Source organism: Pleurodeles waltl, chromosome 3_1, assembly GCF_031143425.1.
Source record: "Pleurodeles waltl isolate 20211129_DDA chromosome 3_1, aPleWal1.hap1.20221129, whole genome shotgun sequence".
In the NCBI taxonomy this organism is placed as follows: domain Eukaryota; kingdom Metazoa; phylum Chordata; class Amphibia; order Caudata; family Salamandridae; genus Pleurodeles; species Pleurodeles waltl.
This window is the reverse complement of record NC_090440.1, coordinates 164,417,956-164,432,805: the sequence shown is the minus strand read 5'-3', so window position 1 is coordinate 164,432,805 and position 14,850 is coordinate 164,417,956. Positions and strand designations below refer to the sequence as shown.

Genomic DNA, 14,850 nt, shown 5'->3' with positions numbered 1-14,850 from the left:
TTGAAAGTTTGGTCTGCAGTATTCCTGTTGCAGCAGGCCCAAGGAATATCTGCACAATGTCGGTTTCTGTATACAGTCACATAGTGAGCAAAAAAACAATATATTGGAATATGGCTCACAGTAATGACTTGTGGCTGAGACTAATTCCAGCATGCCACATTATTTTTTCTATTACCCTGTGCTGATTGTAGTCTTTCTTCTGAGTACAGGAGGCTGTTATCCCACTACACCTTATGGGTGCCACTGACATCCCCTGCCTCCTGTGCTGCAGTTTGCTGCCTTAAGCTTTCCACTGTGGGACAGGTTTTCTGTTCCATACTGAGTTCCTCCCTGGTGGGCTCCTCTGCGCCCAAGAGCTTGGTTGTGCCAACTCTGAGCTTCTCTGGGTGTAGGTTCCACCCAAGGAGTAGGTTCCTTGCACACAGGAGTTGAATCTTCACTGGAATCTGTAGTAGTGGGTACCATTTTACCATTTCTACTCTTCTTTTTAAGAGCCTCCTGGGCAGTTGTTCCAGGCTCCAGGGCTTCCTGTTCCCTTTGTTTCTTGGCCTGTGCTCTGGTCAGAGTAAAGATCTGACCAGGGATGCCCAGCATTGCTGCATAGGCCTCAAACTGGACTTCAGCCCAAGCTGAAGCAGACATTCTACAGGTAGATCAGAAGACACTACATCATGTGCAGGGCCAGTATCCCCCCTCTGCCCCCCTTACCCCCCAGCTAAACTCAATAACTGCCATGGGGCAGCACAAATTGTTATCATGAACATCAGTCACTTGGTACGAGTGACCAAGTAGGTGTTGCTCAGGTGACACCAGATTTTCAGTCACCATAGTGCCACTGGCACCTGTGTCCCTGTAGGCCTCACCCTCAACACCATTTATTAAGGGATGCTGCCTGTACTTACCCATATTAAGGGGACAGGCAGCTAAGGTGGCAAAGTCAATGCCCCCATCAGAGACCAACACAGCCTCAGTTGTCTCCCTGACTAGCCCGGAGCCCACTACAGTCCCCAAGGAGAGCCTAGCTACACCTTTGGAGTGACTACTGTTATTATTGTAACCACTACTATTGCTAGGGGCACTAGAAGTGGAAATGGTGTTAGGAGTGGTAGGGGGTTTGGTGCCTTTCTTAAGACAGGTGCTGTCACCCGCCCTATGGCCTTTATGCTTACATATATAGCACCAAGGTTTCTTAAAGGATGAGGAATAGAAAGAGGATTTAGTCTCACCCTCAGAAGAGTTTTGTGGGCCTGATGAAGACTTTTGTTTAATCTTTGTCCCCACCTTTGTCCTGATTTTTACCTGCTTCCTTCTTGTTGTGGTGACCCCGTGTGAGTTTTCCTACTCACCCTGGTGCAGACACAATTGTAAGCCTTCTTTCCCAATTCTTGAGGGGAGGTCAGAGTCTAAAAGGTATTGATGCAGGTGATCTGATATACAGTTATTCAAAATGTGCTCTCTTAGAATCTAATTGTGTAAGCTCTGGTAGTCACTCACTTTGCTCCCATGCAACCAGCCTTCCATAGCTTTAATAGAGCAGTCCACAAAATGTACCCAATCTTGGGAGGACTCCCTTTTCGTTTCCCTAAACTTAATTCTGTATTGTTCGTTGGTTAAGCCAAAACCATTAAAATGTGCATTTTTTAGGGATGCACAATCATCTGCATCTTCCTCACTGACAGTGAGGAGTTTGTCTCTGCCTTTGTAAGAGAAGGAGAAACACAAGATTGCTGTCCACTGTCTTTGGGGGACCTTCTGCACTTTACAGGCCCTCTCCAAAGCAGAGAACCATTTATGAATATCATTTCCCACCTTCTAAGGTGGGGCTTTCTTGCTCAGGTTCCTAGAATCATAGGACTCCTCACTGGCCATGGTGTCCCTAAAGATAAGATTGCTGCCATCATGGGGAACTAATGCCAAATCCTGTCTCTCCCTTTCCACAGCTAAGTCCTCCCCTATCTAGGGCTAGCTGTTGCTGCAGCAGCCTCAGCTTGGCTTCCTCCAACTGCAGCTCCCTAGGGTGGCTTCCTAGAAGAGTTTTGAGCAAGGGCTATGTTAGACCCCTAACTTACTCAAACTAGAATACTAGAAATCCTGATAACTAAGTGCAGAGTGTACCTAACAACTATTAATGGTCTTTCCTGTGGAAAGTAGCCAGTGACAAAGTGGGAAGGCAATTGCAAGTGTATTATCCCACCGCTGCACCAACAATGTAGGAAGCTGGTCCAGTGTGTGTTGAGCACCTATAGTGTTATCACCTTATACCAGGTATCCCCTATTAGTGAGGTGCAGGCAGTGTCTAGGATGCCAAAGCTCTCTAGCGGTAGCTGTGGGTGAGCAGCTAGGACTTATCGAGGAGACATGCAAAGCTTATGCACTACCACTCAAACAGTCACACAGCACATAAACACATGAAAGAATCATAGAGTGTTACAAAAATAAAAGTACTTTAGGATAACACAAATACTAGAATACTGACTAGGCAGTCCCCCAACTGAAGGTAAGTAAACACACTATTATATACACATTAGCAATCAGAAAATAGCAGAGAAAGCAATAAGCATTGGTAAAAGCAATACAAATAGTGAGGACCCTATGGGAGGGCCAAATCATAAACTTAAAAAGTTGATTGTGAAAGGCAGTCCCCCACCCATGGAAGTGGAATCAGTAGGAGGGAGCTGGAGGAACTAGGACCCCCAAGAAGTGAGTAGCAGAGTGGCCTCCAGCGACCAGTAAAGCAGAAGTAAGCAACTGGCTTTCCCCAAAACCAACAGGAGGACTTTGGAAAAGGATCATACAAGACCCAACCAAGACTGGAAGAACCCAAGGTGGATCCTGACAGACGAGGACCTGCAAGGGAAGGGATCAAGTCCAGTTCGCAATGGGGTGTCCGGCTGTGGCAGGAGCCATTACCCACCCTTCTGTGGATGCAGGACGAGGTCAATGGGGGAAGAAGAAGGTCAGCAGTGAAGCACAGGAGATGAAGAGAAGTCCCAGGAGTGCGGCAAGTGATGTTCCAAGTCAGTGTTCGAGATGCAGTCAGTTAGTAGTGCAAGAAAACCCCCAACAAGCCTTGGCAAATGCAAGAGACGAAGAAGAATGTTTGCAAGGCTTAAGAGGACCAGCAAGGTCCAGGGGACTCAACTGAAGGAGGGAAGTCCGGGGTGACCATCAGCAGCAAGGAGACTCACAAGAAGAGGAGGCAGCCCCCACATGCAACCCGCTGGCAGCAGGCACAGTGATAGCAGTGAGGTCCACTCAGCACACCTGAAGAGGAGTCCCAAGTCACTGGAGCAGCAGGCATGAGACTGTGCTTTGCAGGAAGGTATGCTGGGGGCTGGGGCTACATGGAGCCTGAAGATCCTTCGGAGAGTAACAAACAAGCCTTGGTGGCTGCAAGAGTCGCGGTGCACAGGGTTACTGTCCTGCAAGGTGAGGTACGGCTCACCGTCTTCCAAGTTGGACAGCTGGTAGGGAGGGCCAAAGCGACCACTCCAGATCACCACTTGTGATGCAGGATCCACGCAGCTCTGGAGGAGAGAAGATCCAAGCAGAATGTCGTTGTTACAGTTGGTACCTACGGATGCAGGGGAGTGACTCATTCACTTCAAGGGAGATTCCTTCTTGTTTCTTGTGCAGGCTGAAGACTCGCCACCCTCAGAGGATGCACAGCCGGGGAAATGTTACAGTTGCTGGAAGGAGCCAGAGAAACAATGTTGCAGTGCGGAGTCGTCGCTGTTGTTGCAGATTGTCGGTTCCTGGAGGGTCTAGTTGCAGACCCAGTGGTCAGAAGATGAAGTAAACAACGCATTGGAGTCCTGCTGGAATCTTGCACGTTGAATCTGAGGACCCACCTAAAGAGGGAGACCCTAAATAGCCCAGGAAGGGGAACTGGTCACCTTGCAAGGTGACCACCTATCAGGAGGGGGCTGTGACGTCACCTGACCTGGCCTCTTAGATTTTCCCAGGGACCTCTGCCCAGTTTAGATTCAAGATGGCAGAATCAAGTGGGCACCTGGAGGAGCTCTGAGAACCACCCCTAGGGTGGTGATGGACAGAGGAGTGGTCACTCCCCTTGCCTTTGTTCAGTTTTGCGCCAGAGCAGGGACCAGGGGTCCCTGGACTGGTGCAAACCAGTTTATGCAAGGAGGGCACCAAATGTGCCCTTCAAAGCATAGCGGTGGCTTGGGGATGCAACTCCTCCCAGGCCATTTAACATCTATTTCCAAGGGAGAGGGTGTTACTTCCCTCTCCCACAGGAAGTCCTTTGCTCTGCCTTCCTCTGCCTGAGCTGCTCGAACAGCAGGAGGGCAGAAACCTGTCTGAGGGGTGGCAGCAGCGCATGCTGCCTCTAATACCCCAGAAGACCAGTAGGTGCAATGCTGGGGGGGGTCCTCTAAAGGGCCACCAGAGTGCATGGAATTATACAGCAATTACTGGCAATAGTATTGGGGTATGATTCAGACATGTTTGATACCAAACATATCCAGGTTCAGAGTTACCATTATATAGCGCAACACAGGGGGTGAGCAAAGTCCTAAGCAACCATATTTAAAGAAGGCACTTGCAAAGTAGTCAATCAATCTAGATAGGTGATCAATCTATACCTTCACAAGGTGTTACTAATTTGATTCTAGCTTTTTTGAGAAATATATTTGGTTGAACAATACATCAACTACAAGGATACTTTAGGTACTGACTGGTCTGTTAAAAATTAGCTCAATTAGGAGATATTTTAAGACAATGGTGGACGTTTAGTTGCCATGCAAATTCAGTGGGCATCATCAGTCCATTTATCAACATCAATGGATACATGTAGTTGGACTGTATATTTAGTTTATTCCTTTATGTCAAACCTGAAACTAAACTAGTGCGTCACTATTACCTTGATATCCATTGCCTTTACAGGTCATATCCAGGCCTTTCATTACTAAGGGTGGTACACATTTGAGGGTTAGCAGATAGCAGCGAGCCAGTTACTCTTTTTTCTACTGTCCAGTGTTGTAGACAATAGTTAATGATCACAAGACCTTGCCACATAAGAATAATGAAAATAAATATTGTACTAAGTATCTGAAGAGAAATAAGAAAGAAGGATTGCCACTCAGCATGACATAAATGGCATCATTTTATGTTTTAGTGCGTTGCAGCTGCAGCCTCTGTTGAGAAATCATTGCAAAAGTGGACCTGAAAAATAGACAGAATAACTAAAAATTTACCTAGGCAATCTCTGATCCTACACTGTAGGAAAATCTATTTATTAATCTACGAAACATTACAATGTGAAGAAGAAGCTGCAAAAACGTTTTCAACCACTATAGTGATTATAGTGGTCAAGACAAAGGCTGATGCAAGTATGTGTTACACAGGTTTTTCCTTTTATTGACCTTGGAACCAAGACTGTCTCTTAAGATAAATTATTTAACAACAAATTAATTTTGATTCAGTTACTCTAATATGCTTTTTCATTGCTTGTAGGGTCTTGCTGAAGTGGCCAAAAAGTAAAATATTTGTCCAGGATAGGCCTCTTCCTCAGACCTACAACTTTAGATAATTCCTAGTCGCCAAGGTGGACCTCAGAAGCAAGCTCTTACGTTTTCAATTACAAACAGTAATTTATGGAGTTTATGAATGGAATTCTGTATATTAAAACGTGAACTTTTCTGAGGTCCCAACATGGTGATATGGAAATAAAGTTTTGAACTTGCCAGCAACAAACTACCTCCAATTTTATGTTTTAAACTTTGTGTAGCAGATGAGATCACTCAGAAAAAACTATAGTAGTGAGTACGGGTGACAATATTAAATGAAACATGGGTGAAGACACTTACTACCAGCTGTCATGACTTCATGCTCCCTTTCTTCTTCTTCATCATCTTGTTCAGGATGTCCTTCCTCTCTTTCTCTCTCTGCCTGTTCCTCCAGTTCAGCTTCTTCATCAATGGTTCGGGCAAATGAGTGCTCTTGAGCATCAACATCCACAGAGTCCTGATTTTCAGATACCTTTTTATAGTGGTTCAAAATACATGATGAATATAAACTTCTATTCAATAGGTTTCGATGATTCATTTAACAGGACGATAATTTTATAACGTGTAGCAAGAGGCTCGAACCAGCACATTTCTAAATACAATTGTTATTTATTTTGATAATACAAATCTACAAAACCAACAGCAGCACAACACAAAAAACTAACCACAAGTTGCTGAAAAAGCAACATAAAACATATATAGAGGTTAAATTCATAGTGTTGGCAAGAGTGTGTATGAAGGCCGCGTCCTCTCGCTACAGTGAATCAACATTTTCTCAGGTCGAGCTATTTTTAGGACCTACTCGCCCCTTCTGGCGAATTTGCAAAGAACAGGTGTTCTGTTCAGTCAGAAAGAAAAGTTGCAATAAAGACACTTTTAAATCTTATTATTATCTTGTCATATTTGCTCTGCGTTCAGAGACAGAGATCAAAAGTCAGTTTGTCTTCCTACAATTAATTTTCCTTCGGACTACAGAGTTCCAGGATTTTGTAAGGTGAACTGGCTGACCTGCTGTACAGAGTGTGGAATGAAAGTCTGTAGAGTGTCAGGGTTTTCCTAATGCACAACATGTAAATAACTAAGTCTACTGCACAAATATTTCAAAAATATATTTCAGTAGTTCTGAAAAAGCCCATTGTTTGTACTTCTGTATGATAAAAATATTTTAATAGGATGAAAACAATTCATAACACTTTACTTGGTAAAAGGCAAAGGAAAAATATGTTTTGTGAAACCCACCTTCCACAGATTATTATTACTACTCTGAATAGCTTTATTAGTAAAGCTGCATCTTAGTAGAAAGGTTTTTAGACATGTCTTGGAAATGTACTGTCTGTAAATGACAGGGTGATAACACATCAAGCTTTAGTCATATATTTATTAAAAGTGAGTGTTTAAACATAATGGTATTGCTATTAGTAAACTAAGAGGCAAGTCAAGGATCATGTGTATGTGGGCTCAATTCTTATTATACATGGAGCAAATATTTAGTCTATTTAATCAAACAAAATGGTTTTTTGTGTACAGCAGAAATGCGGAGCTCACATTGAAGGAGCACGCATGTGCGAATGAAGAAAAAGGCAACTCAACTTAAATATTTGCCTAGGATCACACAACTGGAGTCCCATTTCCAGGTTAAGTACATTACAGTTACCAGTTATGGTTAGGTGGCATAATAGATAGGAGTGACACGTATGAAATTGTTTCATTGGTATAGTAGTGAAATACTGGTACAAGTCACCTCTTTCTGAAGTTTGTTAGTATGAAAATTGTTTTGGGAATCTAGGAAAAGAATTAGGGTTGTCACATTTACATTATTCAATAGACGAAGTATTGCTTTTACACAATGACATTTCTATATCAGTTTTTTTTTTTTTTTTTAAACCCTGTAAGGTATGTTATAGTTATCAACTACAAGCCTTAATCCTTTTCTAACCAAAACCTAAGAATCAGTCTTGGTTTTGCATGGGGATAATCTGTGGATGCTCAGGGACCAGTAGAAACAATTTCCCAGTCTAAAGGTTTAAGATGATAAATTGACATCACTGTTCACCCTAAGCAGCTTGGTTACTAGGCTCTGTGACTTACAAACCACAAATGGTTAAAAAATTAACAAAGGAATTAGTTAGGAACCTGTTTCCTGCTGTGGTATACAACCAGAATATACAACACACCATATATAAAATAAGTCTACCTTCCCTATCCTTCAATGTGCGTTGAGAAAAGGTGCAACAAATTTTGCAGTCCTTCACCTTATTCTCCGGATACAGGCAATAAATGCACTGTTTGTGTGGATCTTCTGAATGTAGCCACACGTCACATGCCCTGAAAAGGGCTTTTTTTTTTTTAAATCGCAATCTCTGTCTACAGAGCATTTTGCCAGAAGATCATCTTCTTTCATAAAGATTTTCATGTGAGGCACAGAGAGTTGTCAGGTCTGGATTTTTGGGAGAGTATAAGGAAGCATGCTAGTGAATTTAAAAAAAAGTGGGCAGTAAGCTGGGTGGCAGTAGCACCTTAATCAACCTCAAAAATCCTTTGGTAATAAAAGAGTTACCGTAGGCCAGATCTGCCCTTATGCTGCATAAGACATGCTGAGGCAGTTGAATGAAACTGTATGCTCAGTTAAACCCTGAAAATCGTGATACTGATTGATTGACTGTCTCAAAGAAGCAGGCACAGTCCCTTTCTCCTTGAAACACTACAAGACGTTCTCTCAAAAGATTTCTTCCAATAGAAAGATACATTACTTTTCTGTCCAGGTAATCTGTAAAAACATCAGAGGACCTCATTCAAGCATGGTACTGATTAACAACTTCCGTCCAGGTAATAGCGTACATTGAATCCATGTTATCATGAAGCTTGGGAGCATCCATCCTACTATACATCACCTGAAATTGAAGAGCCCCATTTTCTCAGATTGCAGGCTTGTGATCAATTGGGTTTCTTCCCAAAACATGTTTCAGTAAAACCTCGAGATAGGAACGATTAAATTGAAAGCATGCTGCTGTAGGAAAGATCTTTTGTGCACTTTGGGAGTCATTATGAACATGGCGGTAAACACCGCCGTGTTCATGCTGGCGGTCTTTCTATAGACCACCAGCCCCCTTGAAACCCCGCTGGCCGAATAAAGAACATTCCGCTGGGCCTGGATACTGCAGACGGCTCCACGTGGAGCCGTCGGCAATGCCTCAGTGCAGCGGGTGCAGCAGCACCTGTCGCACAGATCACTGCCCTTAAATCGGTCAGTGACCTGCGCGACGGGGCACTGAATGGGGGCCCCAGAGCACCCCTTTCCGACAGCCTTTCCCAGGCGGGGGAACCCACCAGGGAAAGGCTGGGGGAAACAGGGTACATTATCCAGAGCAGCGCTGCCGTGTCGGATAATGTAATCTGCCATCGTCAGGCAGCCTGCCAGTGGTGGCGGAGGACTGCAACAGGTGACCCTCCCCATGTTAGTTATATGGCGGTTCAGACCGCCACGCCGGTGTCAGTCTTTTCAGCCGCTGCCGGCATGGCAGTCTGAACCGCCGGGTTCGTAATGAGCCCCTTTGTGTCTAAGCACTTTGACCATCTGTAAATGGGGCCAAAGAAGAAAGCACTGAAGCGTGACTTAGTGATGAAGCTCAAACAGCCAACTTCTCTGGGTTTTGTTTGCACTAAAAAATACAGAATCTGCTGGTGCCAGGCCTTACTGTTGAGGTAAGAAATCAAAAAAGGTTACACACGGTTCCACCTAATGCTAAAGGGTTTCTTTCAAGGAAATAGTTCAGCGAGTCATTGAAAGGCGAACTTTATCGAAGCAAAAGCCCTCACTCACCATCCGGTGACATGCTTCATCATAGGGCCAGCTCCTCGTCAGGCCGGCACTGCAATGCCTGACGGGCCCCACAGGGGGGCTCTTTGCCGGAGATCTTTTTTAGAAAACTCGTTTCTGGCCGGTTGAGAAAAGGAATAAAGTGAAGGATTGGTAAATAGGAAAAAAAAATTAAATAAATATCTAGAGGTAGAATCTAATAATTTTAATGCTCATGACTCAACCTCTGACAAGATTAAAATCAAATAAAGTTGGGAATTGGTGGAGTAATGACCACAATTACCATGAAAGCCAGGTAGGTATAAACCTCAAAAGACAGAGTACACAGGATCCCCTGTGTCACTCTATATGATTGGTCAACATGTTTCTCGCTTGTTATCAAGGAATTACCTTATGCGATTCGTCAGGACCCAATAATATACCTAATCCTTTGAATTGCGAAGTTTATCACATATAAAAGTCAAAAACCTAAGGAAATATAAAAAGCAGAGAACCTCAATTAGCATTAAACACAAAACAATATATATACTGTGCAACCCCAAGATTGAAGTGCAAATTCACTCTAGTGCCAAGTGGTATATGAGTGACTAGGAAAAAATAATAATAAATAAGAGTGCACAAGCCAATTTAGGAATGTAAATATTCACAATAGCTTACCCTCCAAAAATTAATGATAGGGCCACATCGGGGAAGTCCTGTTAGAAAAGTCAATTCTGATCTATACATATATAAATAGATAAGGGGACATAAGATATCATTAGCGTGACTCTCATCACACTAATTAGAATAATTCAATTGAGAGCCCATGATGTCATAATAGATCATAGAGCCTGCAAAGGAAAAAAACTAATTATGATATGGCCATGAGTTAATAGGTGAATGCGCAGTCAAAGGTATGTCAAGACTCTTGCGAAGAAATGCAACCACGGGACCCAGCACGTGTGTTAAAATTATTTAAAAAGAAGATACGTGTCTAGAGATTACACGTGTATCCCTGTACTGCCGAAATGGCAGGGGCATCCATTTCTTACGTGTCGCTCTAGGAATAGCTATACACTCGGGGTAGAGAGACTAATACGGGTCAGGACAGCAAGGTGCATCAAATCGAAGGCGCGCGTTATTATTGGCAAAGATATGCCGAAATACAGGGAACGCGCATGAACATCAAGTCGTTCTTAAATGTGTAAGCGTGCGAGGGCTGAGGAATAGGAATTAATCCCAGAGCCCAGCGTCACGTGTGACTCCGTAGGTAGCTGAATAAATAAAGCGAGCAAAAGCAACGCTGAGGCCGCAGTAATGCGTCGAATCAAAAACATACATAGTGGACCTGTTAGTTGCTTACTTTAAAATATGTATGGGCATCGTATAAATGAAAGCGCAAATCACATACGGCAATGATGTGCCGAAATCAATAAAGCGCGCACGGACACCGAGTCAATCCTAAAAGTGTCAGCGTGCGCGAGCCGAGGAAAGGGATTAGCCTCAGAGCTCAGCGTCACGAATAACTACATAAATATGTAAGTTGCTGGGTAAACAAAAAAAGGGCAGTAGCGAAGTTGAGGTCGCGGTGATGCCGTCAAATCAAACACATACCCAGTGAACCTGTAAGACGACACTTACTTTCAGTATGTATGGGCATTGCCAGTAAACCTGCGTCTGGATCTGCAACCCGGGATCACAAAGTTTCTGTAACCATGGAGTTTATAAGCAGACACTGGGAGTAGTGGAAAGTGAAAAGGGACTGGTCTGGAGCTATGGGAAGGAACAATGGCAGCCATTATGGCATCCAAAAACATGTAAATCGAGAGCTAAAAGTGTCGGCCATTTTGGAGTATGTCAAGCACCAGGAAAACTGAGCTAGGCTCTCCAGTAAGAGTTCAAGAAAATTTGTTTGAAATAAAAAGAAGAAAAGGAAACATGTCAATATATATATATTTTGGAATATGTATATATATATATAATCGCGGGCAATATCACAGGTAAGCATGGGAAAGAAAAATTCAGTATGATCAAGAAGGGTCTCCCACGTAATTGAGCATATCCTATTCAATTCAAGGTAAGGTTAGGATATAGAAAAGAAGGGTTTTAGTGAATGAAGTTAACCCATTGAATATCATCGTTTAGGCCAACTATGTGTGTCTTAAGTCTGAAGACCCACCGTTGTTCCTTTTCGAAAAGTTTCTTTGTGATATCAATGTTGTCTCTCATAGTTTCCAAAACAAACCATTTGATATCGTTTGGGGTGTGCTGTTTTTCGATAAAGTGGTTGGTCCATTTTGTGGACGATCTCTTGCACCTAATGGTGCTCCGGTGTTCATTAATACGGATCTTAACCATTCTTGTCGTCATGCCAATGTATTTTAGATCACATGGACAAGTGATCATGTAAATGCAGTTCTTAGTCCGACAATTGGTATGAGATCTTAATTGCCAAGTTTTTTGTTCCCCTATGTCCACTTCTTGGATGTTACGAGTCAGGGGGCACACATTGCAAGAGCCACAGGGATAATGTCCTTTAACTCTAAGCCATTGACTCGGTCCCAGGTGATCAGGGGGCCGAACTACTGTGGGTCTAGTGTGAACCACCAAATCTTTGATGTTAGGCGTTCTTTTGAAGGCAAATAGAGGACGTTCTAGTGTAGCACCTGCACTGGTGAGAATGGGCCAGAGCCTACGGACAATACCCTTTATTCGATTACTGAGAGGAGTGAATGTGGTAACACAAGTTAATCTGTTCTGTTGTGACCGGGTGTTGTTAATCAATAGCGTGTCTCTGGGGATATTGCCAGCCCTCTTTTTTGCTCGTCGAATATTCAATGGGGGATAGTCCCGGTCATTCAGTTTACGACATAGAGTGTCGGCTTGTGTATGAAAGTCATTCTTGTCAGAGCAGTTACGTCGTATCCTCAAAAATTGGCCAAAAGGTAAATTATCTCGTAGGGCTTTGGGATGATGGCTGCTGTAAAGTAAAAGGCTATTGCGGTCCGTAGGTTTGTGGTATACAGATGAATTAAGGAAACCATCCTTAAGGGTAATTTGTAAGTCCAAAAAGGAAACTTCCTTGTTAGAGACAGTAGAGCTAAAGCGCAGATGGGTATCTAACGTATTGACCCAATGGGTAAAGGCTATTGCATGTTCCATCTCGCCCTTCCAAATTACCAAGATATCATCTATATATCTACGCCATAATTTAATATTGGAAAAGAATGGTTGCTCAGGAGTCAAAATGTGGCGTTGTTCAAAGGTAAACATGTAAAGACATGCCAGACTAGGCGCAAATGTGCTGCCCATCGATGTACCTTGTATCTGATGGAAGAGACTATTCTCAAATTGAAAAAAGTTCTCTTGGAGGGCCACGGCCGCACATTGCATGATGAAGCTCACTGGCGTGTTGTAGGTCCAGTTATCAGTCAGAAGTATTTCCTCTACAGCAGCAAGGGTGGCCTCTTGTGGAATGTTGGTGTAGAGAGCCTCTACATCCAAACATATCAGTATATCAGTTGCACCTGCCTCATTTATGTCGTTCAATAGAACAAGAGTATCTTTCGTGTCCTTTAAAAAGGTGGATGTTTTCTGGACGATAGGTTGTAAAAAGAAGTCACAGAATTTGGATAGCGGCTCCAATAGTGAGCCAATGCCGGATACTATGGGACGTCCAGGGGGAGTGAGACCTTTATGGATTTTTGGGAGACAGTAGAAGTATGGAATTCTGGGGTTCTTAGTGTCAAGAAACTCCGCTTCTTGTTGAGTAATCCAACCAGATGCTACTGCTTCCATAATCATGCCGCGAATTTTACGTTGTAAACGTGAGGTGGGATCGGTGGAAATGGGATGGTAGTAAGATGTATCACTAAGTAATCTTCTACATTCCTGTTGGTAATAGGTAGTGTCCATAACCACAATGGCTCCACCTTTGTCTGCAGGTTTCAGGACGATATCTGGGTTGGAAGACAGAGAGTTAATAGCCACCCGTTCCAATTTAGAGATGTTCTGAAAAACTTTAGGGGAGTTAAGCTTTTGAATTTCATGACTAACCGCCTTTTCAAAGGTGAGTACTTCCAGTGGGACCGAGGTGGTTGGAGGCATGAAATTTGAGGGATTCCTTAAATTGGTGTCACCCCTAGTCTCCACACCTTGACGGTCTTTAAAGAAGAAATGGAGTCTGATTTTGCGGAACAAGGCTGCCATCTCGCAATTTAATCTGAATTGATCCTCCCTTGGAGTGGGCACAAAGCCTAAGCCTTTTTCTAGGACTGTCAATTCTGATGAGGTCAGGACGGAATTCGAAAGGTTGACCACTAGGGTCTCTTTTGGCCCGTCGCACTGCGGCTTCTGGTGATCATCTGGGGCTCTTCTTGAGCCCAATGAACATTTCTGCCTCTCCTTCTGTTTCTTCCTCTGCCTCTGCCCCGGCCTCTTCCTAAAAAATGATTAAAGTTGTATTGGGGCTGTGGTTGAAAGTATGGCATAGGCATAGGTTGCCAATGTGGTATTGGTTGATAGGGAAAGGGAGAGTTGAACTGGGCAGGTGGAATATAACGGTTCCGATTCGGTCTCTGTCCCTCATCTCCGCTCCAGTCATCCGAGCTGGAGCTGTTCTGTGGAAAGCGGGGTCTCCGTTGCGAGGCGTCTGAATCATCCGAGATCTCAGAAGCACCTTCACATTGATAGTCGTCTTTAGTATAAGGATATATTCTCTCTCTGCTAAATCGTTTGATGTCTTTCTGTAATTTGTTAACTTTCTGGCGTGTAAGATATTCCTTGGATTCATTAAGTTCCAGGTTAATCTCGGCTAAGCGAGATTTAAATTGCGCAAGTTGGACTGTCGTTTTCATGGCTGCTTCAGTAATGGAGATCTGGATGGTAATGGAGTCTGCCAAACGTTTGGAAGTGTTGATGATAAGAATTAACCAATCACGAGTGCATTTCCACGATATCTGTGACCAGTCAAGGCGAAACTGAAGATCTTGGAGAAAGATCCTAGGCACATTGGTGACAATAAGGCCATTAGGAGATATGTTGGCCCTGAGATATTCAGTCATAATGGTGCCGTGTAAAATAGTCTTAATGAGTTCCTTCTTAAGAGCTGATAATTTGCTCCAGTCTTCTTTGTTACCACTCGTAGGACCACTGATGTCGTCCCCTAGGATAGAGGGGGTTTGTAGGATAGCCTGGACCATGCTATCATCAAAGCTAAGACCCTGTAGGTCCGCCATATTACACCAACAGATATAGTTTATCTGGGTGTTGAGGAAAAAGAAAGGAAAAAATGAAGAAGCCCCGTAGCCAAAGGCTACTCTAAATCATCAAAAAAAACAACACAGGAGGGGCAAGAAAAATGGGATATTCGGAGCATAACTCCTGGTCCCGTGTGTAAGGTTCCCAATAGATAAGAAATCAAAAAAGGTTACACACGGTTCCACCTAATGCTAAAGGGTTTCTTTCAAGGAAATAGTTCAGCGAGTCATTGAAAGGCGAACTTTATCGAAGCAAAAGCCCTCACTC

The 14,850-nt window shown here is 43.5% G+C and overlaps 1 protein-coding gene across 12 annotated transcripts in view; it reads right to left on the bottom strand.

Moving 5' to 3' along the window:
• The window catches only part of HERC1 (HECT and RLD domain containing E3 ubiquitin protein ligase family member 1), a 1,155,039-nt gene that overhangs the window by 911,439 nt on the left and 228,750 nt on the right, over positions 1-14,850 (bottom strand). For all 12 annotated transcript variants that reach the window (XM_069222059.1, XM_069222062.1, XM_069222061.1 and 9 more), the window contains exon 22: positions 5,829-6,000. In XM_069222059.1, the coding sequence (XP_069078160.1) occupies positions 5,829-6,000 (172 nt within the window). The remainder of the gene's footprint in view (positions 1-5,828; positions 6,001-14,850) is intronic.